The 24,250-nt window shown below is 38.8% G+C and overlaps 1 protein-coding gene across 1 annotated transcript; it reads left to right on the top strand.

Annotated features, from left to right (window-relative positions):
• Positions 1-471: 471 nt before the first annotated feature.
• On the top strand, positions 472-24,244 carry LOC108894412 (excitatory amino acid transporter 5-like; the record flags this gene model as incomplete). Its single annotated transcript, XM_018693065.1, has 7 exons — positions 472-612; positions 13,985-14,064; positions 18,081-18,296; positions 22,189-22,231; positions 22,327-22,558; positions 22,677-22,776; positions 24,115-24,244. Coding segments are annotated over exons 1-7 (942 nt in total), but the record flags the coding sequence as incomplete, so codon positions are not given.
• Positions 24,245-24,250: the final 6 nt, after the last annotated feature.

Below are 24,250 nucleotides of genomic sequence, written 5' to 3'. Positions count from 1 at the left end.
TCCCTCTTTTCAGTGCCCTGGTTCAAGAGGCCACTCCACTAACCTTTGTCAAATTTTTCATGGAGCTTTAATCCAGCTTCTGACCTGTTTAAAACAGTAGTGCTCTAACAGGATTTGTGATGTTAACCCCCATGGACATGGCAGCTGTTCCATCCCCCTGGCGGTGGGTCAGCACTCACAGGGCAGCTGATGGGTGGAGCAGGGTGGGAGGGGATGCCTGGAAAGTGAGAGGATGTTCTTAGCTTAGTGCAGATTGCTGCAGCGAGAGGACGAGAAAGATGCTGAGACCGAAGGTGCTATAAAACATTGCAGAGGACTGGATATTTCACACAGCATCCCATCCTGTCCCTGGAGTTTTTCTTCTTTTCTTCACTCTTTTTTTGTCTGTTTGCATCCTCTCACCTGGATTTTGAGGCTTTGGGTTGGTTACATTTATGGGTTGCTGAGAGGAAACGGGACGGGTGACTCACAATGGCTATGGCTTTGGACGCAGTGTGGGTGAGAGTGAAGAATGTCTGCAAACAGAATGGACTCCTCATCATGTCTGTGCTGGCTGTGGTCATTGGATGTCTTTTGGGATTCTTCCTGAGGACACGGCGCCTCACAGAGCAGGTCAGTTTTTTATGCTTTGTTGTGTTTTGTTTTTGTTTTAAATCAGAGCAGGTCAGTCTGTCTGTTCCCATTGAGTCAATGTGACGTCATGCAGGCAGAAGATGGGGTTTGGGACAAAGCCTTGTCCCTCACTGTAAAGCTCCATAGATGTTAAAGGCCAGGTTTTTCTCATCCCGCACCATGCTTCGCTGCACTTTTCCCACAGTTTCACACTGATAACAGACCTCATATCAGTGCTTTTTGGTCTTTATTTGCATGTTTCAGCATGCGTACTGTTCAATGTATCATTATGTATTTTAACTTTTCAGTGGCGGTGACTAAATGAGTACTGTAAAATTTTGATGTAATTGGTACTGTTCTTAAGTTTTTGCCTTTTTATCCTGCTCAAAACTTCATGTACTTCACTACAGTTCAGATTGAAATATTGTACTTTTTATTGTGCATTTATTTGACAGATATAGCCACTACTTTTCAGATGAAGATGTTACACACATTTAAGGAAACCTGAAAACTGAGTAGAGAAACACAATGACAGCATCCCCATCCATAGGGCATAAGGGCTCACTGAATGGTTTGATGAGTATGAAAATAATACAAATCGTATACTATGACCTTCACAGCCACCCAATATCAAGTCAGTTGAACACCTATGGGAGATTTTGGACCAATGTGTGGGACAGTGCTCTCCACCACCATCATCAAAACACCAAGTGGGGGAATATCTTTTGAAAGAATGGAGTTCCATTCCTACAGTAGAGTTCAGTACATACTGAACCCTAAATTGCCCCTGATGCATGTGTACATTGGTGTGTGAATGTGTGTGTGTGTGTGTGAATGGGTGAATGTGACATGTAGTGTGAAGCGCTTTGAGTGGTCAATATGACTAGAAAAGTGCTATGTAAGTACAGTCTATTTACCATTTACCATTTCCAGAGATGCCAAGGCATAATGAAGCTGTTCTGGTGTCTCGCTGTGTCCCAACACCTCACCAAGACACTTAACATTGTTTCTTCCTTTTATTTGTCACCCATCTGTACATTGGAAGATTTTTCACAACCTTTTTGGGAACCACTTGTGTTTTGCTTCGGGCCCTTGTCCCATTTCAGATGTCAGTGACTTACAAGCAGTTCAAACATAGAGACATTTCCCCTCAGGACTTTTCACGTGGTTTTCTTGTTATTATTATTATTATCATCATCATTATTATTATCACTATTAAATAACTGTTCAAGGCTTTTATTTTCAAAAGATACCAGTACAGTATGTTTCATACTGTCATTGTTCTGTAATACAGTGCATACCTCTTTACTCTTTCATTTCTAGTGACGACCTCAAAGTTTCAAAGGATAACAAGTAGATGAGTGTTGCTTTTAGAAAAATTATTCCAATTATTACATTTTTATGAGGTTAATCAGATTCAAATAAAAAAAGTCCAAATATCTGCTACATGCAGAAGGTTCAGTTCTGACAGATGAGCAAAACTTTTAAACCTGTAGTATTTAATGAGCAGTGTCACAATTTTGACACATCCTCTGACCTTTCAATGAAATAGGAATACATAAGCTGAAATTGGCTTTGATTGTTGTGTCATGGGGAGGTGTGCTATGCGTATAGTTCCAGGTGATGCTTTCTATTTATTATCACTTCTATGGAAAACATCAATGCACAAATCCAAGCTTCAAATTCATCCACCAAGCAGCTTTATGCAGGGGCCCCATAAATAAAATGCAGTCTTTTCTTTCCCATCACCCCTCTGACTAAAGCTCTGTCATATTCTCAAATACGCCTAAAAATAGCCTGTGACTCCTTTACTTTCACAATAGGGGATTACAATCCAATCAAACAAATGCTTTCTCTAATTGTACATCAAATAAGAGTGCCTGTCGGTGTGACGCATTACAAGGTACACAGGAGGAGCAGACCTTTATGTTTTTAAACTATTTATTCTGGGTTTGAGGGTCAAGAGCTGACAGGGAAAGTACAGGCAATCTGTTAGAGTGTGTACATGTTTGTGTGTGTAAGTGCATACCTGGCATTCATAAGGTAATATGATAAAAACTTGACTTATTTCTGGAGAGAAGTTAGACTGTGCAGTAGCAAAATGTGAGGAGATCTTTTTTTTTTTTTTTTTAAAGAACTAACATGATTCACTGACTTACATAAACAGTTTCTGCACAAGAACACAGAGTGGAAATGTATGGCTGAATCTATGACATAAGTCTGGATTATAGTATTAGAGGTCGATAGAATCACACCATTGGCTGCAGATCTCCCAGTTAGAGGGACAAAGACTGTGAGAAATAACAGAAAATATCAGCATAATCAACATATATCAGCTGATTAGTAGTAATTAGTATTATTGAATCTGTAAAATGTTATGTTGTCTACATAAAGCCTTGCACGTATAAAAAGCCATGAGGATGTGCAGATATCAGTGTATAATGAAAAGGACAAAGCATCGACCATCAATACCAAAAATGTGAGTAATGTAAGTATATCTTCCTTAGCAATATGAACATGTAGGTGTTTGAATGTCAGAGGTGTGGCTGCTTTCAGCTTAAATAGTCTTTTACTGCTGATGTCCACTGAGACTACACTGTTTTAGGCCTGCAGTAGAGCTCTTGGCTGTTTAAGAACTGAGGAGGCCCACAGCTCCATTAAGGCAGACTGACTGACAATGTCTAGAACAGATAATGCTGCAGTCAGTTTGTCTTATTTAATGCTGTGTTTGACTTCTGCATGTTTGATTCAGTATAGGCTATTTTATTTTATACATATTGTCTATATTTGTACATATTGTCTATATCTTGTTTTGTACTCTACCATTATTTATGCCTCTTTCTATTTCTGCTATCCCTGTTGCTGCTGTAACAATGTAAATTTCCCTGTTGTGGGACTAAAAAAATCTTATTTTATCTAATGAGAAAGTAAATTACACAAACTGAGATTACAAATAGTTTAAAAACATGTAACACACAATCAGTGGCCACTTTACTAGGTACACTTGCAATCTATTGCAATTCATTGCTACAGCTATAAATTAAACTACATTAATGAAGTTTATCATGTTCAGTTCAGCATTTCTATTTTCTTTGTTCTTCTGATGCACAAGGCTGCACAATGCTAGAAACACTACTGACTATTACACAGGCCAGCACAACACACCTCTTACTATGACAGCATGACTGTGTCAACAAAAACTGAACAATATAGGTATCATATAAGTAGACTTTATGCAGAACACTGAATTGCATTAGATTGTACAAATGTATCCAGTTAAGTGGAAACTGAGTATATTTTACATTTCTATTCTAAAACATAGCAAAAAGAACTTAAACTTAAAAGTTTCTGACCAGTTTAAAAAACTGGAAACATATTTATTTCTTTTCCTCAGTACGTACTTCTCAGCTCCACAGAAAAGACTTAACAGACGACAAATAATTAGATATAAGCATCACCAGCTTCATCACGCACAATCATCTTGACCTTTAGGATATAAAATGTTTTTATCCTATTAGATAATTGTGTGAAATATCATAATTAATATGTTTTGTGAGGTCACAGTGACCAGACAACCTGGCAACATAATACATCCAGCCACAGCTGTCGCCAGTGCAGATGCATGGAAAAAGAAAAAAAGAAAAAGAAAGAAAAGAAAAAACTAAAACTGTCAAATCTAATAAAATGAAACAGATGACATTCGGGTGATTAGTAAGTTAGAATTAAAGCCTTTACATACATAATTTTTGTTGCACTTCCATAATTTTGTAGGACCTCTGAGAGACAGATTTTTTAAAAAGAATCACCAAAATCAGCAGCCAAAATATCCCAACTTTTAGTCTTATTAAGCTTCAAAAAATGTTAGGTCCTACATTTCCCATAATGCAGCCAATAGCTCTTTTTGTTAGATCATGTAACACCCATGTCTGTCAAACTCAAACCTCAGTTTATAAAACTGTATTTTTATGTTTTTGTCTCCAAGCCCATGCCACCATCACCCCAATGACATTATCAGGGTTATTTAAACCACACAACTCTCCCTCAAGAAAATGTTAATGTTAAGCTTAAATAATGCTTCAGTGATGGTAGCTGGAAAATCCTCCCACAAATGTATTATTTTGTGAAAATACATCTCTCTCTTCTCATCCTCCTGCAAAATGTCAAACTTGTAGAGAAGGAACTATTTTACAAGAAGTAAGATGTGATCCATGGAAAAATTATTTTTGTCCTTTACCAGCCAGAGGACCAGAATAGATTTGTTTGTGCTGTTTAGTCCTCGTACCATCTGAAACAGTCATTTGAACATGGGTTATGTGAGGCCATTCAACCTCCACTATGGCTGCTCTTAAAGGACTAATGGTGTTTCAGATTCTTCTGGGCTTATGTTTTTGAATGACATTTTTTTGAAGCTGCGTTATATTCTTTTCTGTTTATTGTTTCAAATTTAAGACATGAAGTTGAAACTGAGTTCACTCTGTATATAAAATGCTATCAATACTTCAAGAATATGTTGATAGATCTTACTTTAACCTCTTGTTAAAAGAGTGAAGGCAAGGTTGTTGGTTCCTAATTAATGAAGCCTTAGCTTGACGCTCTACTAATTTTCTCTTGTGATGCACATCATCGAAGGGAAAAACTCCACAGGATTCTCTTGATTCAGCTCAGCTCTTTACTTCAAAAATGAAAAACCACAGTACAAATGTTATCCACAAGAAAATAATAATAATATTAAAAAAGGAAAATTAATGTGAATACGAGAATGTGTGTGTGTGTGTGAGAGAGAGAGAGAGAGAGAGAGAGAGAGAGGTCAAAAAACTGTGTGGCTCCACTCCATGTTGCCTGACTCAAAGTCTGATGCGGGAACCACACTCCACCGATACGTAAACGTTAACAATTAAATATGCAAATTTACTGCTATAAACATGAACATGAACTTAAGTTGCCATCCACATATAAATTATCCAAAAAATGTATTTAGGCTTCTACAAAGGTATTTGTGTGTGTTACTGAAGGCCTTGAATCTGAATTCCTATCTGTCCTGAAGGATAAAATCTCATCTCACATTAACCACATGAATGTGTTTCTGACATGGCTTAAACCTTGGTGCTTCTGGTATACAATGACCAGCCGCATCATTAAAACCATTAAGATGGCATCCTGTTACTCACCAGCTGAGCCCTAATTTGTTGACCAAGGATGCTGCTGTGACATACAACAGATAACAGTTACTGTAAACGCAGTTGTAGGTTTCCACACAGATTAATTTTCTAAATGAATTCAGCTAAATGTCACCAGCTTCCTCCTGCAGGTCTTCCATTGACTGCATCAGTATTGTACTGTTGAACTAGTTCAACTCTGACTTCTACACCCCACAGTTCCTTAGGCTTTTTTTCACATAAAATCTTGTCCTATTTGCTTTATACAACTGCTATCTGCCCATGATCTACTCCAGTAGTGCCAGTAATTACAGCAGCAAGCTTCTATTCACTGAAATCACCTGAGTGACCGTGTAATGTACATCTCAAGAGAAATACATTTCATACTCCAGAAACTAGTGAAAATGAGAACACGGAGGAGGGTGTAAAGCGAGAGACTTAGAACAGCAGAGTGGCCCTGCTGGAACAGGCTCCAGAGGCTCCTCTGCTGCATCACCCCTCAGTGCTCTTAACAATGTTTGCTGGCCTGCAGCCAGAGGAAGCACCCCAGCACCCTTCATTAATAATGTGCCCCCTGCAAAAACTCCACAACCAAGTTTCAGTCAGACATTTCTGTTTGATTTTCATTGTTAGTGTTCAGTCATTTTAAATCAACAGAAATAAACATTTGATAATCTACATTGACTCAAGGTTCATATTCATCTCTCCTTGTGGTGCGACATGGTAAATATGACGTCTGTCACAGGCTTAGAAAACAGATTACATAAGCAGCAGTATCAGTATTAGTGACTTAAGAAAACAAACTGTCTTACCAATGAGAATAACCAAAGAAAGTTTTTAAAGCCAGACTATCATGAAAAACTAAAGGTTAAAGTGTTAAAAAAATGTAACAATTTGGCAGAAGTGCCATAACTTCTGCTGGATCATAACAGAAGTTATGGCACTTTTCATATAGAGCAGGTATACAAGTCAAGTACTATAGTTCAATCGTGTCACAAACATAAAACAGGAGCTCTGTTGCGTATACATGTATACTTGACAGTGCGACACTTGCAGCTGCTGCTGCAAGGAATTGTGGGACGGCATTCTCTCCTTATCTTTCATAAAGGAAGGTCCAGTGTGTCCTCTGCTAAAGGAGATAAGATAGGAAGCACTGAAGATCCTTTCTATAACATTTAGAGAATTTACAGTTCTTATCATGGCTGACACTCAGGTACAGTGCTCATGTTACTGTTGCCATATATCTTTGCTGTTCAGCAAAAGGTTCACAGGTTCACTTTAAGGGGCATGTGTTATCTGATTTATGAGACAGAAACTTTCCTGAATCCGTTCAACATATTAAATCAGCTTCTTAAATGTATCTAATATTTTTAAATCCATCCATGTAACTTTAATTCAACTATGTTAGAGTGACCTCTGTTTCCAAGTGCAGAACAAAGGTTAGTGCTCTGACTGTCAGGTATACACAGCAATATCTATGTGAAGTAAACAAACATTAGTCACCATAAGCTACTGGTCATACCAGACCAAATGAAAGCTTGGGTGAGTTTTATTACATATAAATGTAACATCTCATGCGTATGGAGAAGAATATTGTGTATTATATTGTGGTGCTTCATATCGTTTCACACTTGGCTGATAAAACTGTCAAACTGCAGCTGCCCTGTTGACTGGTCCTTTGGAAAAAGCTGCACTTGCCCCATGTTCCACACACACACACACACACACACACACAAACACTCAGACACACACGCACACACACACACACAAACACAGAGAGATACACAACAACCCATATGCATGAGTACAAGATGAGCAGAGCAGAGACGAACCTTCTCTGCTGTATGTGAGTGCTGATCCTGCTCTTATACAGCAAACTAAGCTCTCTCTGCTTAATGCCCAACAGAAAAGCTCTTTAGCTGTCATTATGCACCAGCCTCACCCTACAGCCCCTCAATCCACTGTCCTCCCTGACATCCCTAACCTCACACTTAACTTCCATCAGCTCCATACAGTACTTAACTTATAAACGTTCATTAATAAGCAGATAGATACTGCCGATCCTGTCTCAGCCTATCAATAATGGCTTTTCTCATCTTTACCTTAGTTATAGTAATGACAGAAATTTCTCACTTTAGGTTTACACAGCAAAGTCTGACCTTGCCAAGCCTTTTACAATAATAACACAATAATTATGATATTACTCCAGTCTTAGTGACAGGTACCACAGCAGAAAATGTGTTTTACTTGTGCATTGTTTGTTACAGTTATGCCACCTACACAGAAGTGTAAACTTAAGTCACACAACTTGCACTCGAGTCAGAAATGGTATTTGAGTCATGAATCTATCTTTGATTCTAATAACTCATGACTTCCTTTGACTTTAGCCTTCTGAATTGAATTACTTTATTTTTGAATAAATCCAACAAAGCCAATCATGTTTCATAACCAGGCAAGACAAACTTACTGACAAATGATGATACCTGCAGTGAAGGATTCAAATATAAAAATGAAAAATGAAAAAAAAAAAAATCACCACTGGAAATGCCACAACGTCCATCTGCATTCAGCAAAAAAAAAAAAAAAAAAAAAAAAAAAAAGGTAAATTAAGGTTAGCTAGTTCTTTGGTCAGCCTTTAACTTGTTCAAGCCAAGGTTAGTTCAGAGCTAGGATTAAGTAGTAAATTTAGCAAAATTATTTTCTTCCCTGCTGCCACATACACTGCAGGGGCAAAGTGGCAGTGTATGAGAGATATCTTTTTTTGTTCTGAAATATTCCAGGCTCTTATCTGAATATGTATTCCTTACATGTTGCTTACTTAGTTTGGTAATGCCTGTTAAGTGTTTTCCTCACATCATCCTACCAATTTTCTCTGGGATTAAGTTTGGACTTTAGCAGGACATGCTGACTGTTTTTAAGGCTATTGCACAGTTTAGCTATGCTGCTTTGGGCCATGTTAGGACATAACTTTCCTCTTAGATGCCCCAGTTTATCTGTGAAACTACTGCCTGTTCTGTAATAGTTGCTCTTAAATTTTGCTTAAATTATTGTTCTCTACTTGAGGCTTGCAGGTGTAACACATACACTAACCTTTGCCATTAGCCAGCTCTTCTCCATGCATGTTCAGTTTCTTGCACATGTTCTGTTTGTGGAGCAGGGTCTTCTCATGAGTGTGAACATGAATTCTGCGCTCACTGTTTCCAGTCATGTGATTGAATTCTTTGAAACTGTGCTGGCAAAACTTTTTCCAAATCCAACATACAACAAGACCTCATACAGCTTATTCAGTTCATCCATCTATTATCTATACCACTTATCCTTAGGGATAAGTGGGGCGGCTGGAGCCTGTCCCAGCTGACATTAGGTGAGAGGTGGGGTACACCCTGTACAGATCACCAGTCCATCACAGGGCCAACATATATAGACAAACAACCATTCACAACCACAGGCAGTTCAGAGTGACTGACTGGCCTAACCTGCATGTCTTTGGACTGTGGGAGGAAGCTGGAGAACCTGGAGAGAACCCATGCAGGCACAGGGAGAACATGGAAACTCACACAGAAAAGCCCAGGGGGAATTGGGAACACCACCATGCTGCCCTAATTCAGTTTAATTCAAATAACCTTGCCCAATGGGGCAATTAAAGAGCATGAGGAGCAGTTCAACATACAAAAACCTCAAAACGCACACAATAGCAATAACAAACAAATAAATACTATGCCATGTCTGAGTCTCTCTGTGTGTGGGGAGAGAATAATATAATTAAAGAGGAGGAAGAGAAAAAAGTTCAGCGCCATGTACATGAGTGTGTATGTGTGAGTTTGTATATGGGAGAGAGTAAAGAACAGCGAGTCAGGATGATTGGGAGCTGAGGAGCTGATCAGCTCTGGGGGACAACGGTTGCCCTTGTCCTCTGTGTCTTACAGCCTGGGCATTGAAGCCAGTGTCCAGAGGGGAGCTGCTGAAATGCAGGCCACAGGGTGTGGGAGGGGTCCTGGAAAATTCTGCCAGCTTTCCTTATGATCTTCTGATCACACAGGTTGGAGAGGGCTCTGAGAGGGAGTCCATTAATTTTATACCAGACCTTGACAGCGCTCTGCAGCCAGCTTCTCTTGTGAAGACTGATGGAGTGAAACCAACATGTAAGGGAGAAGGTCATGATGAGGTTTTGATAGATGAAAAGGATGAGGGGAGAGCAGCTGTGGTGGTGATGGTGCAAAGGGCTGTAGGCTGAGCTGGGTAGATCTAAAAACGAAGAGAACAAACTGGACGTGTTATACAAACTGTGACTGGAGTGACTGGAGAGCTGGATCTGAGGCACATGGAGATGAAGAAAACTAGATACTGGTTGTAATGAAGTACCACTGAAGTAGACTGATGCATGTGGCCAAGAGTTCGAGGGAGGCAGCAGGCTGTAGCACTGATGAGGCTAATGATGCCCAGCAGGACTAACACACACACACACACACACACACATAGACAACAAATGGGGACAAATAATACAAACACAATGGAGGGCTAATGGAAGGAAAACAAAAGGGAGAGGAGGGTGGAAACAGCCAAACCATGACAGAAAGAAGCTGTAGGGAGGTGGATTTTTGGAGTACAAAGCACGGGACCTTGATGCAAGAGATCACGGCTGTGGTTTACTTGTCCTTTTTGTTTAGGATGGTTCCTAACTGAGTGAAATGACCTGGAAGTACCTGAGTGTCAGCCATGATAAGAACTGTAAATTCTCTAAATGTTATAGAAAGGATCTTCAGTGCTTCCTATCTTATCTCCTTTAGCAGAGGACACACTGGACCTTCCTTTATGAAAGGAAAGGAGAGAATGCCGTCCCACAGTTCCTTGCAGCAGCAGCAGCGTTTAAAGCATCTCACTGTCGGTGGATCCTCTCATACACGCCACAAAATCATTTTTCAATGTCACATGAACTCAAAAGCAGAGATGAAATGAATATTCACATAACTGCTTTTAAATTACCATTAATGCTGTTGAAAATGTCAGAAAATGCCCAAATCACACAACTGAATGAGGCAAAGAAAAGATTTTTGACCTTCTGCACCTTCTGTTATTGTTTGATGAACACACTGTAACACCCACATATCAGACTTCATTAGTAGAGGACAGAAACATCACAGTCAATCATCATATTACTAATCTATTCACCTATCTATTCCCTGGGTGAATAATGAAATGATGCATGGTAAACTGCCGACCTGAGCTACTATAAGGACACTTTAAAGTGCAGGATTATCAAGCTCTGACTTGTGTAGCAGATCCACTCAACCACACCATGACTATAGTGATGACTTGGGAGGAAAGAAGCTTTTCCAAACTCTTGATACAGTGCCAGGTTCATTTTGACAGAGCGGAGATATGAGGTCTGGCTGGAAACAGCACAGCTGACAGAAAACAGCTGTCCACTGCTGCTCTGGATAGAGGCCAGTGCTAAGCCCAGTGGACACTGAGACAAATACTCTGAAAACCTGTGAGATCTGCAGACTTCTGCCAAACTGTCACCCAAAACTCCTGACCTTGTAAATGTGTTACTGGTGGTTTATGTGTGACATTTCATAGCTGCTCTCCTGTTGTCTTGAGCTGAGATTTACTGTACTCTTCTGTGTTTACATGTGACTCTCTGACTTCTTCTGCCTTCTCCTCTACCTCCTTTGGCAAGTAGTATAAATTATTATCAGCCTAGTCTGGCACTGCACACAGTGTATTGAGTAATTCAAATGTGACTTGAATAAACAAAAATCTAGTTTTTATCACAGAAACTTGTTATTTTGCTTTGGGGCTGTCTCAGATCAGTGGGAGGGGTTTTGTTGCACCTCTTTCACCCCTGTCATGCAGTAGTATGATGTTTTGTTTTGTACAAATCCTTTTAAATCAAATTGCTTGATATTTTCTCAGTTGAAGATAGCTTTCTTAATTCTTCTTTTAGACAAGATTAATACTAAACTTGTCTACTAGCAAATGCTTCTAATGTTGTAAAATCGAGCATCATTAATTAAGACAGGACAGAGAGAGATACATGCTGTCTAGTGCTGCTGCATTAAGTAAAGGGAGCATTATTATTAGGAGCTATCAATCATTTTGAAAGATTTATTTGAGGTCTCCAACAGCATTTTGGAGAAATTTCCAGGAGTTCATGAAACAGACAACTGCAGACATTGGTGTCTACAAAGCTAAAAGAGCAGGACAAAGTTAAAGCAGGAAAATTACATGGGTCTCATTTCTGATAAATGAAATCTGAAAGTTGTAGGCCAAAAGATGTTATGTGAATCATGCAGTTAATACCTTTTTCCAGGATTACAGGATGTCCACTTCTGAGCTAGAAATCAGAGACCCAGAATTTTACCACTTTCACCCTGAGCCATACTGTCACAAAATAATCAAAGATCACATAAATGTATTTTTTATTTATATCATTGGCATTTTAATGGCTTTAAATGAACACTGAAATTTATACTTCTAAGGTGCTCAGATATCTCTGGTGTAGGAGCTGGTTTTAAAGGTGCAATATTTACATTTTTAATATTGCTGCATAGCCAGCGTTAGCATTTCTATGGTCACTTGAAATTTGCTTTTTAGCAAACAGTATCTCCTTTAGACATCCAGCTGCTACAGAGCAACATTAACATTCATATGACAAATGTAATATTCACTGCCTTTTTTGTTATCAACCACATGCTAATGTCTGGCCCTTTGCCAACTGCTCCACAGTGCTCACCACTTACTCTCTAACTATGTTTGTCTGCTGTTTGGTGCTGAGCAGGTACAGTAATGTTCTCTAGGCTCTGGCTGAAAATGATACGATGAGAGCAGTGAGAGTGTATAAGGCCCGATTCAGCTGATAATTCTCTGCAATTCTGCAGCAACCGACAGCTGTTTTCAGCAAAAGAGGTCTGATTGGCTCCCTGTATGCTACCTACCCAACACCAAATGGCAGACAATGTTTGTGACTATCTGGTGAAGGTAGTGGAGCAAACCTAAGGGAAACATGTGGCAACAAGGGTCGCAGGGGGCTGGAGCCTGTCCCAGCTGACATTTGGAGACAGGCAGGATACACCCTGTACAGATCACCAGTCCATCACAGGGCTGACATATAGACAACCATTCACACTCACATTCACACCTATGGGCAATTTTAGAGTCACCAATTAACCTAACCTGCATTTGTTTGGACTGTGGGAGGAGGACAGAGTACCTTGAGAGAACCCACACAGACACAGAGAGAACATGCACACTCCACACAGAAAAGCCTGGCATGAACCGGGGCTTGAACCTGGAACCTGGAACCTTCTTGCTGACCACTAACTAACCACTAACCGCTGCCACCCTGTAGTGAACAGCCTGTTTAGTGATGTCTGAGGGTCCCTTGAACTTGCCTGATGTCGTCTTTCCTCTCATTAATCTCAGCCAGCATCAGAAACTAACCAATCACAGTTCTTTACATATCCATGTGATATCTTCATAGTCATCATTGCCTTTATATGAAATTTAAAATTCTAGGCATTAACAGCAGAGCTTATTCCTTCATAGTAGGGCTGTTATGATTCTGACTGAAGCTGAAAGCAGTGTGTATGTTGGGATTCTTCCAAATGTGGTCTCTTTGGTACCAAATTTCCTCTGTGTGTTTTGAGGTACACTCCTTCCTTGCTAAGCTGCAGTGTAGAGACAGTAACAAAAAGAGGATATGTTGTACTTTGATATTTGGAAGATACCCTTTTGATTTGGCTAACTCAGACAACTGAAGCTTTGTATGTATTAGCTTTGGCTGAACTTTGGAGTTCACGGTTGGACAGAGTGAGGACTGTAGATTATGTCCCACTATCACTTACACTGAAATGGCTTTAAGGGCTTTGTGGTCAGTGTCGACAGGGGGAACAACTAAAACTTCAACGCACCAACACTTCAAAGTACATATGGGCATGTGAGGATTGTGAATCATTCACAAAAGCATGTCAGTTCAATGGCCAAATGCTGGAAAATAGAGAGATTCAGCCAATGTTTAATTATCTCTTACTAACTCTTCATGATGTTGCAGTCATTGTCGTCATTTTCAGATCCAGCAGTGCTCCAGACATCTTGACAATGCCATATTCATTTTGATTCATTTTTTGATAACATCAAGTTCCTTTCCACAAGCTGTCTAATGCTCTTTTTTTAATGACTTGATACCATCGTTTCCTGTTCTTTCTTCCTGACAGGAGGTGAAGTACTTCCAGTTTCCTGGTGAGCTACTGATGAGGATGCTGAAGATGCTTATTCTCCCACTTGTTGTGTCCAGGTAATGGCGTCTGTCTCCAGCACTTTATTATAATATAATAATACATATAACACATTCAAGCTACTCACCTACTTTTACTTCTCACTTTTGTCATTAGACAGATGAAGGATGCTGTGCGAACAGTAATTGGGTCAGCTTATACAGATTAGCAAGTTGTTCTCATCATTTATCTTACTGTATTTTGAACCATCATTTTTTCAAACAAAAAATGTTGCCTGTCTTTAGAATAGTTGTGGCTGTGATCAGACTAGACTTTGCTCCCCACTCATTTCTATGAGGAATGTGGCAAGATTAGTTTTTTTTTTTTTTTTTTAGAAAAGACTATTAGGTACACTTTAAGAGTATTAGGTATTAAGCATTGCACACTTTTCAGGCCATAAGAGTGCAGGGCACATTAACATATGTGGCCATAGAGGTGGACTAAAGCAATATGTTTCATGATCCTCCCAGAATATTAAACTAATTAGTTGGGAGAGTAAAGCTACAGACCTGTCATGAAGCAAAGGTAGAAAAGAAAAACATAGCATACAAAATATGTGTTTGTTTGCACCACAGCAGTAATGTAGGGTGTTATGCTGACCTCTCATTTAAAAAGTACTGATTGGCTACATTCTTGTTGTAATAAGTGCAAGAACATTAACAGCACAGTTAGCCTGATAGTCACACTATCTCCTGCAGTTCATACCTACAAGGCTGCACATGCATTCTTTCCTCTCCTGGTTGCTTTTCACCTGAATTATATATTTTCATGCAAAACCTTTTCTGAATGCATTCTGTTCATTCACAGCACCTATACTGCCTCACTGGACCGACAGTCTAATGTTAATACAGACATTTGAAGTAGAATTACTTCATACCACATCCAAACTTTGAACAACCATTAATATCTTTTTTAATTATCCCAGGCTTTTGCATCTAGAATAGATAACAGATAAGATAATAAACATTGATTAGTATGGCAAACAGTCTTTCAAGGTTTTCCTTTTGATAATTATATCATTGGGCAGCTTATTGAGTGTATAGCCAGTGAAAAGCAATGTACAGTGTACAGATGAGTTAAATGAGTGAGATATGAAGTGCTCTAATAACGCTGAAAAAAGGCAGTAAATCTGGGCACTTTGGCTCAGAGGAGTGGATCGTCTTTTGATTGCAGGGATCAGTGCCTTGCTTTCCTGTCCTCATATATTCTCTAGCTAGTTGCTGAACCCTAAATTGCTCCAAAATTGTGTGGATGACTGAGAGGCACTGTGAAATGCTTGAAGTAAATCATTATACATACATAATACAAAACATTGTTTCTTCTGCCATTGAATACATTTTTATTTCTGTTAATACACAGAGTTGTCAAGTCAGACTCTGGGTCCTCAGACTCTGACAGGAAATATTAAGGGTTGACATTTGATTATGATGAAATAGTGATACTGATTTATACTGTATGACTGATATAATAATAATGTAAAAGCAGTCAACAGCCTTCTCTAAATGAAAGCCTAGTGCCTAATGTAAGCAGAAAGCGGGGGTCACAGATCATCTGCTTCTTTATTGTAGTGCATATTAACTGATGTTGTGACATAAAAGACATCTTTATCAGAGGTGTTGCTCTAAGGAAATTGCATTTGCGCATTCAGTAAAAAACGTTTTGATGTTCAGTGTGCTTCAGTTTTCACTGCAATAATTGACATGCCCACAGAGTAAAATGCATCTCTTTCAAGTCTAAAACAGAAGTAAAAAAAAAAAACAACAAGCTTTATTTATCATTAATAAATGATGTAATGAGTATGTTAGCATTAGAAATTACATGACAACAATTTACTCTGAACTCAGATCAGTGGTAACTTTTAATTAACTGTTATGGTTCTTTAGACTCTGTGATGTGTTAGTTTCTATCATTCACACACACCAGCTGCTTTGAGTATCTATCCATCTGCATGTGTGTGTGTGTGTGTGTGTTTGTGTATGTCTATGCATATGTGTCTGTTACCATGCTGTCCTTGAATGAAAGCAGCAGGGGATTAAGCGCTGATCCTTACATTCACAAGAGAAATCCAACAAACACCATTAACTCTGATGTGATGCCAGATTAAAATGCCGTCTGTACCGGTGGTTACTGGAGGCTCGTCTTGTGATTACTACCAACTTTCTGCCTTATCTCTAAAACATTCAGGCAGTTGTGAAGGATTTTTTTTCCTTTTTAAAGTCTTCAGTTAGTATTAGGCCATGTTTCCACAGGCCAGAGGTCACTTACTATAAGGAGTGGTTCATTGTTTATGTCTTGGGTAGCTGTGAAGGCAGTAATAGAATCCAGTTGGTTCAGTCCCCATTAGTAGTTGCCATAGCAACCAAGGACCGTCTTCCCTTGAGAAACTATTCCTTGTACAACAACGTGACTGAGGTCAACATAGGATTTGATACCCAATAGAATCCTCACACCTGTAATAAGTGTTATATGAGCTTAGTTTGGGTTTAGATACACTCTGCGAAGAGGACAACCTGGGTTTGGGTGGCATTAACTTGTTCTGCTCATCTCTCTTCTCCTTGATGCATTAAGCATCAATAAATGCTTCTGCATTAAGACATCTGACACTCCTCCTGAAACTTCTTCCATCAGCTCACAAAATTTCCATCACAGCAGTGAGAACCAATCATATGAATTATTTAATGAGAAGCAGCAGTACCAGTTGAGATGAAATGATTTGCTCTGGATTTTTGTGCAAATATCCATCCTCAAGATAAACAAAGCAGTGCCCTGACAGCAGACAGAATGAACGAATAAATGAATAAAACAAAAAATAGACAAAACTTATTCTTAAGGGGGGAAAATCATTTGTACATGAATAACAAATAAACACAGTTTCTCTATTTCACAACAAGAAATTACTTATATGCAGTAGTTCACGTCGAACAGGTAACCATGACAACAAAGGTGACCAAACCTTTGAACGCAAACCACAACATATCCCCAACCTTAACAAACTACTTATTTTAACTCAAACCATGATCTCACCCAACACATCATAAAAATCTTTACGAACAGTGATTCGTAACAGTTGTGGAAGGAACAAGAGAAGCTGCTGTTTGAGCTGTCAGATCAGAGAACACTTCTATGTGTCGTTCTAGAGGACATGGACAAATGAAGTATGGACTTGCTGGGTACCTTACATCTAAAAAAAACAAAACTGTCAACCATTTTTGACCGGGGAAAGTTCAATTTCACCACAACATCCATTTAGTTAGTTGCTCTGGAGCTTTTGATCATAGTACATGATTTTCATTAACAGACAGAGTCATGTAAATGTAGATGTAGAGATCATTCTTGACTTTGGAAACAACAGAGAAAACAATCTCACTTCAAGATCCAATGTCTTAAAGTTCTCAGAGAAAAAATGGAAATTTGAACTTTTACAGTTATTATTGATTGTAACTGGGCAACTGTTGATGAAAAAAATATTGATTCATTCCTGAGGAGTTACAAAATGGACCATGTGGACTGAAGGACAGTGCATCATAGGAGCAACTCCTCAGGAGTACAAGGCACATGCTTTTACACTGAGAATTTTTAATCAAGTGATGGTGAAATATTTAATTTGAACTTTGAATAAAACATGACTCATTGTCATCCTCCTGAACTGGAGATGTCATGCTCCAGCAGCTGGAATAGACAACAGATTTTGTTTTTAAGATAAACCTTAATTAGTCTGGCAAAAGCTCTTTGAGGTTTTTAAAAATAAATATGATTTCTTAGGCAGCTCATTCACTGTATGCCAAGTGAATAATACCAACGGTGAATAAATTCAAGCGTGGGACATGGAAATGAATGAATGTCCAAATTTGTTTTAGTCCAAGTGTGTTTTCTGATAAATTGAGGGGTTGCATACTTCTGTAGAGGAAACAGTTACAAAAGAAAGGATTTCTAAATTATGAATTGTGGTCATTACATTGTGAAAATAATGGAACAATCCCTACGCTGTCAAAGAAAAAGTTATAATTGTGTCTGACATGACTGTTTCCTTTTCCAGTTTGATGTCAGGGCTGGCTGCCCTGGACGCCAAGTGTTCCAGTCGCCTCGGTCTGATCACAGTGTCTTATTACCTGTGGACCACCTTTGTGGCTGTGATAGTAGGGATCATCATGGTCTCCATCATCCACCCGGGTGGTGCAGCCCAGAAAGAGGACTCTGAGGACAGTGGCAAGCCTATCATGAGTTCTGCTGATGCTCTGCTAGACCTCATCCGGTAAGACCACCATAACATCCGTCTGACTACACATGTGCACACCATGAACAAGTGATTCCCTGTTCATAATTCCCACATATGTGAACATTACTCATTTACCGCCAATTACTGTGTCAGCCAGTTTGGCAGACAAAAATAGTACAGTGCATGAGGAGCATGTGCTGGCAGCAGAGGAAGTCTCTATCCACCATGTCAGGTGTTTCTATTGTATTAATTAATGACTTCAGCAAAGACCTTGTTAGGTAATTAGCAAAGAACAAACAGGGAATGGGAGAGCTGCAGTGAGCCATTGTCCTCAGAGCAACTGCACACCAAAAGCTTTACAAGGATTATTTCTGTGCCACAGGGGATTTGTATTGTAATGATGTATAGGACTGAATTCAGTAGGGAGGGACATACAGGACCCAGAGTGTGTAAACATATACTGTATATATACTGTACATGCGTTTCTTGTGACATTAGTTAGTCACATTATCATAGGTTTAAACAGGGACTCCAGTGAGTTTTGCACTCTCACACAGTTTGAGGACACATTAAGAAAAAGCATTGGTCAAAATCGACAACAGCAAAAAAGGCCAAGATATCCTGACTTTTAGTCCCCATGAATCACAACTCAAAAATGCTGGATACACTTCCCAGAATGCAACTCATTTCATAAAATCCTTGCTGTCAGATAAATGTGCACAGTTTCAAATTTGTTGTTTGTGACGCAGGTGTCCTGCGAAAAAATTGACCGTGGTTATCCTTTAGGCTACTGAGCCACAGAGTACAGACACTAACATTCTTGTTGTTAAATTGTTGAAAATATTTGTAGTTCAGTCTCATGACATTCTGATTTCTTGTGTGCCCAGGAGGCAGTATATAGATATACTGAAAATGTTTGTTATATATAAAATAAGAACATGTTTTATAATACATATGGTGTATGCACAGCATGTTCCCTTGGTAATATTTCTGCCATCATTCTGTGACACACTGTCAACAAACAGATGAGAAAAAAACACCATGAGCTCTCCATATTAATCTAACCTGCTGAGATTTCAGTGGCAATGGCAGAGGGTCAGCAATATGTTGTGCAAAATAATGTAATAATATTATTCTCTTCTTTCACTGCTATCAGTCATGTTACCAGTGAGTTGACTGGAGAATGAAACATACCACCCTCTTCTAGCAGTCAGTACTGTTACACTGTCCACCTCACGCCTTATTCTCATGTTGACATAAAATCAGCTCTTGGTGAGAAATTAAGTAAATAACACGTTTCAAGAGCAGATGTCATCCTCACATTATCCTAGTTTTTCAGACTGTTTGGATTTGTCACAAATCCTGACAGGATTGAAAACATCGGTTGTCTTCAGCTTTTCAGTTCCCATAGTCCGGGATGACTTCATTGTTGACTAAAACACATTTAATCTTCTTTAATAGGACACGTTACTTAGTTTCTTAGACCCAGTACCAGTAAACAGGACTATTAACGGTAACCTGTCCTGCACTGTGCCTCTGTAAGTATGTGTTTGGTTGTCTAATCCAAGCACTTTATCTCATGCTCATGGTGGAGCAGTGGGGTGAGTCTGAGTCCAGGCCATTAATCAGACAGCACAGAGCTGTGTAGGCAGGCTGAACACATCAGCAGGTGACCTGACGGATGCTGTTGCTATAAACTCTAAGAGTGGGACCAGTTCAAAATTGTATGCTTGCTTTAAGTATAATTATAAGGCTGAGCACACAAAGAAACAATATCAGTACCAGTATTAAGAGGTAACCCAACACAGTCATAACATTCCTGTAAACATTCATATGGCAAATATATCAGCAAACAGCTGCCTATTTACACATTCAGCAAATCAGCATCATTTCAGTCAGTCACTCTAATAATCACTCTCTCTGGGAAAAGGGTTGTAATATCTCCACGGAAAGTTTCTGAGAAAAAAGTCAGAATACAGAGAATTGAACATTTACAGCTCTTCCTCTGGGTGTTCTACATGTTACTGAGGACATTTTTCATTTAAATTCTGTTATTGGTTGTAAATATAGTTACTGCCATGACAGTCACTGATCTGCAACAACATTTTTTTCATATGATTGCACAAAGTCACAGACATTTTACACAGAAGACACTTCAATCTATAGCAGCCTCCAGACTGTAGGCTGATCAGTGCTCCAGCAGTATTTTGTTCCCTGCTGTTTTAAGCTATTGTACTTTCCAGGTTCCCTTTGGTTTCATGTTTCATGTGTTTCGTGCAGCTAGAAAGTGGATATAATGGCAAGTTTTGAAGATCATACAGTCTCTGTAAAACCTAGGACAGGTCACCATAGTCTGGTCCATGAAAGAAACAAATATTTTCTCCTTGTGGTCAATTAGAACCTTCATTGTTGTCTCAGCTCTACACCAGTGGAATGCAAGGAGGGTTGTTGTTGTTGGCACTCTTAAATTTTCCCAGCGGTTTTCCTTATGAGTCACATTCTATCTCTCCTCTGTCTCTCTGCCTCCTGTTGGATCTCAATACGATCACTGAGTGCACAAACAAAGTCTATTGGATTAGAGCCTGAGCTGAGCTTTGTTGTCCTGATGTTTTCAGTCATAGTTTTATCCAGATTCTTTAACAAGGATACAATTCAAACCATACAAGATAACAAGAGTTTTGGATTTATTTCATAAATGTGATGATAGTTTGTCTGATTAAGGTCAGAGATAGTATTTTGTAGTTGGGAGTCATACATATATGTTTAGTTACTTAAAAGAAATCTATTGTATTTAGAGTTTATTAAGATCTGGATTGAATTACTGTTAGTATTATATGGTTTCACTGTATTTTATTCATTGCATTATTATTGTGTTGAGAGTGTCCCATGTCTTATTGATTATGAATTTAACTTTACACCTGAGAGAGGAAGATTTTTAGTTATTTATGTATTTTATTCATTTTTTTTAAATTACATAGCCTCACTTTAAGTACTTGTAAGTAATTTGTAAGTGATCCATATTTCATCCGTATTTTATTTTTGTGTTAACACACCTTTGTGTGTAATTAGCAAAGGTGTGTTAGGGTGAAAGGGTGTTAGTAATTAGAGGCAGAGATAAATTAGTCTGTTTGGACCATTATTGTCCTCTGGCCTTTCATATTTTATATATCCCCCTCTCTCAAAACAGCAGAGTGCCTGGTCGAGGAGTGCAGTGAATGATGAAAAAAAAAAATCCAATCCATAGTTGTGTGGGATAAAAGTTAAAGTTTAGGTTGGACAATTGCAGATATTTGGATAAGGTGAGTGAGAGTCTCACAGCAGAAACTTTTCCGCCTCTTGTTTATCTTACATTGTAGGATATTTAAAAAAATTGAAAGTATTATTCTAAATAACTGTGAGCGGTGAGGTGTGAGGTCAAGCTGTGGATGCTTCCAATTTCTGTGTTGCACAACTTCAGCAGCTGCAAACATTTCAGCATGATTTGGTTTGTTTAGACATAAGGGTAACTGTTACTTGATTGTACCAAATGAAATAGCAGGAGAGTTATTTAGCCTGTAGCTACAATGTCATTTTATTTTTGCTGCTTGATTTTTGGTGAAAAATGACAACTCTTGCCAAAACTTCTCCTTTAAAGAGCTTACACAGCGAGAGCTTCGCTGTTCACTGTTGTTTTCTTTGGAATCTGCTGACTATGAGTCACTCACAGCCATTTCAAGAACCTGTAACACATCTCCTCAGCTCCGTAGTGAAAAAGGATCTGATTGTATGAAAAAATAAAGCACTCATAATGTTCCTTATGAGAAGCTAATCCCAGTAATCCCAGGTCTTATTAACCCCCAAACCACAAAGTTCTTAATATCTTGTTTGCATTCTTATTGAATCATTAAGTCATATTTCAATGTAGTAATTGTGTATTTTTGTCATGCAGCAACATGTTCCCATCTAATTTGGTCCAGGCCACGTTTCAGCAGGTAAAACCTTTGACATCATATATGACACTTACAAACACAAAGGCTCAGCTTTTTTTTAGTCTTTTTCTGTTTCTGTTTCTATTCCCTGGCAACAGTATCGAACAAGTAGCGAGTTCATTGTGAAACCCAAGCCAACGGTGAGTCAGACCCAATCAGAGTCCACCACGCGGCGAGCGCTCATCTACGGTATCCAGGACGATAATGGCACTGACATCCAGAACTTCGCCCTTGACCTGACTCCTCCCCCTGATGTGCTCATACGCACACGGGAAGGAACAAGCGATGGAATGAATGTCCTTGGGATTGTTATTTTTTCTGCCACAATGGGTAAAAAACATATTACTTACCTCCATGTGAATTTTGTCATGTACACTTTGGCTTCAAATATCAGAAATAAAAATGTTTTCATCCACTATTTTTAAGGCTGCACTTTGTGTTCTCACAGGTATTATGTTGGGAAGAATGGGACCAAATGGCAGCGCATTGGTGAACTTCTGCCAGAGTCTGAATGAGGCCGTCCTTAGAATCGTTGCCATTGTTATATGGTAAAGATTATTATGTATCATTTCCCCTTATCGAGCCACAGATGGGTTTTACAAGCAGTAAATGATGTACATGTCATCTGTCACACTGTGATAGACTGTATATTAAAGTGAGATCACTTTTGACATCTTTGATGAGCTAGCACAGTGAAAAATGGATGTGTGATGTCACTAACACAGACTACATGAAGTCTACAGGAAGTGAGTGTCCCAGAGCAAAGAAGCCCTCATACAAGTACATTTACATATAGCCTGTGAATATTAGCATATACAAAATTCCTACTGCTCTGCACAAGTTAAGAGCATTTAAGAAAACAACAATAATAGCAAATGTGACCTGCTGTGTGCCTGCTCCACATGGAGAGAACACAGAATCCCAGTTATTACAGGATATTAGTTACATGACCATGTAAGAAAATCCTGATATTTACCTTCAAAATATCCCAGACACATGTATATGTTAAATGTGTTAAACAGTGAAAAACTATTTGGTGACTGCAGTGTACTTCATAGATGGAAGGTAGCACTCATTAGAAGCTGTGTTGATACCAGATTCAATTAATAACCAAATATTTGATTAATATTTGATTAATCAAGTATTTTTAGAGTTTTATCAAGTATTATGGCCATGAACACACCAGTAAGAGTGTGAGCTGTTATCATAAACCAGGTGTTTCCTTCTCACCTGTTCTGTGCAAAACTATCTACCTGCTCATTAGAATCCAGCTGTCTGACCAGATCACTGGACATAATATTATCATATATTATGCACTCTCAGCAACCCAGTCTCCTAGAAATTATGTTTCCACACAACTAAGTGCTGGCTGGATAATGTTCTGAAGCAGCATATTTTTTTGAATGAATGAAGCGCTCCATTTATTAACAACAGAGTATAAACATATGTAAATAAATATGTTTTGTCTGAAGTCACTGTGGTCTTTTTTCTGTATTAAACCAGGCCACGGTCTTTCCTTAACCTTTATCAAATGCTGTGAGTGCCTAAGCATAACCATAAAGCAGCTTAATAATGCTGTAGTTACTACAGATGGACACTGAACTGGAATATTTTGGTTTTTGGTGAAAAACAAATACATTGTCTGTCAACATTTTATTGATATGTTCATTATCAACATTTGCTTATTATGTTTGCCGATAGAGTTTAGTTGTGTAGAAATGTCTCTTTTTTTTCGATGAATGAACTTTTTCTATTACCCACCCCACCCAGTCATCATAAGATGCTGATTGTACAAAAACCCATCTATAGGTAAACAAATTTAATGTTGTATCACTTAGAAAGACTTCACAGCTGCCGTCACTGACTTTGAGCTACTCCTCATCCAGGTACTTCCCATTTGGCATCGTGTTCCTGGTGGCCGGTAAGATCCTGGAGATGAGTGATCCTTCAGCCATGGGGAAGAAGCTGGGCTTCTATGCCGTCACTGTGGTATTTGGTCTTGTGTTGCATGGTTTGTTCATC

The sequence above is a fragment of the Lates calcarifer genome, unplaced genomic scaffold (assembly GCF_001640805.2).
Source record: "Lates calcarifer isolate ASB-BC8 unplaced genomic scaffold, TLL_Latcal_v3 _unitig_32_quiver_1139, whole genome shotgun sequence".
Taxonomy (NCBI): Eukaryota; Metazoa; Chordata; class Actinopteri; family Centropomidae; genus Lates; species Lates calcarifer.
The sequence above is the reverse complement of the archived record's forward strand: the minus strand, read 5'-3'. Positions and strand labels throughout refer to the sequence as shown.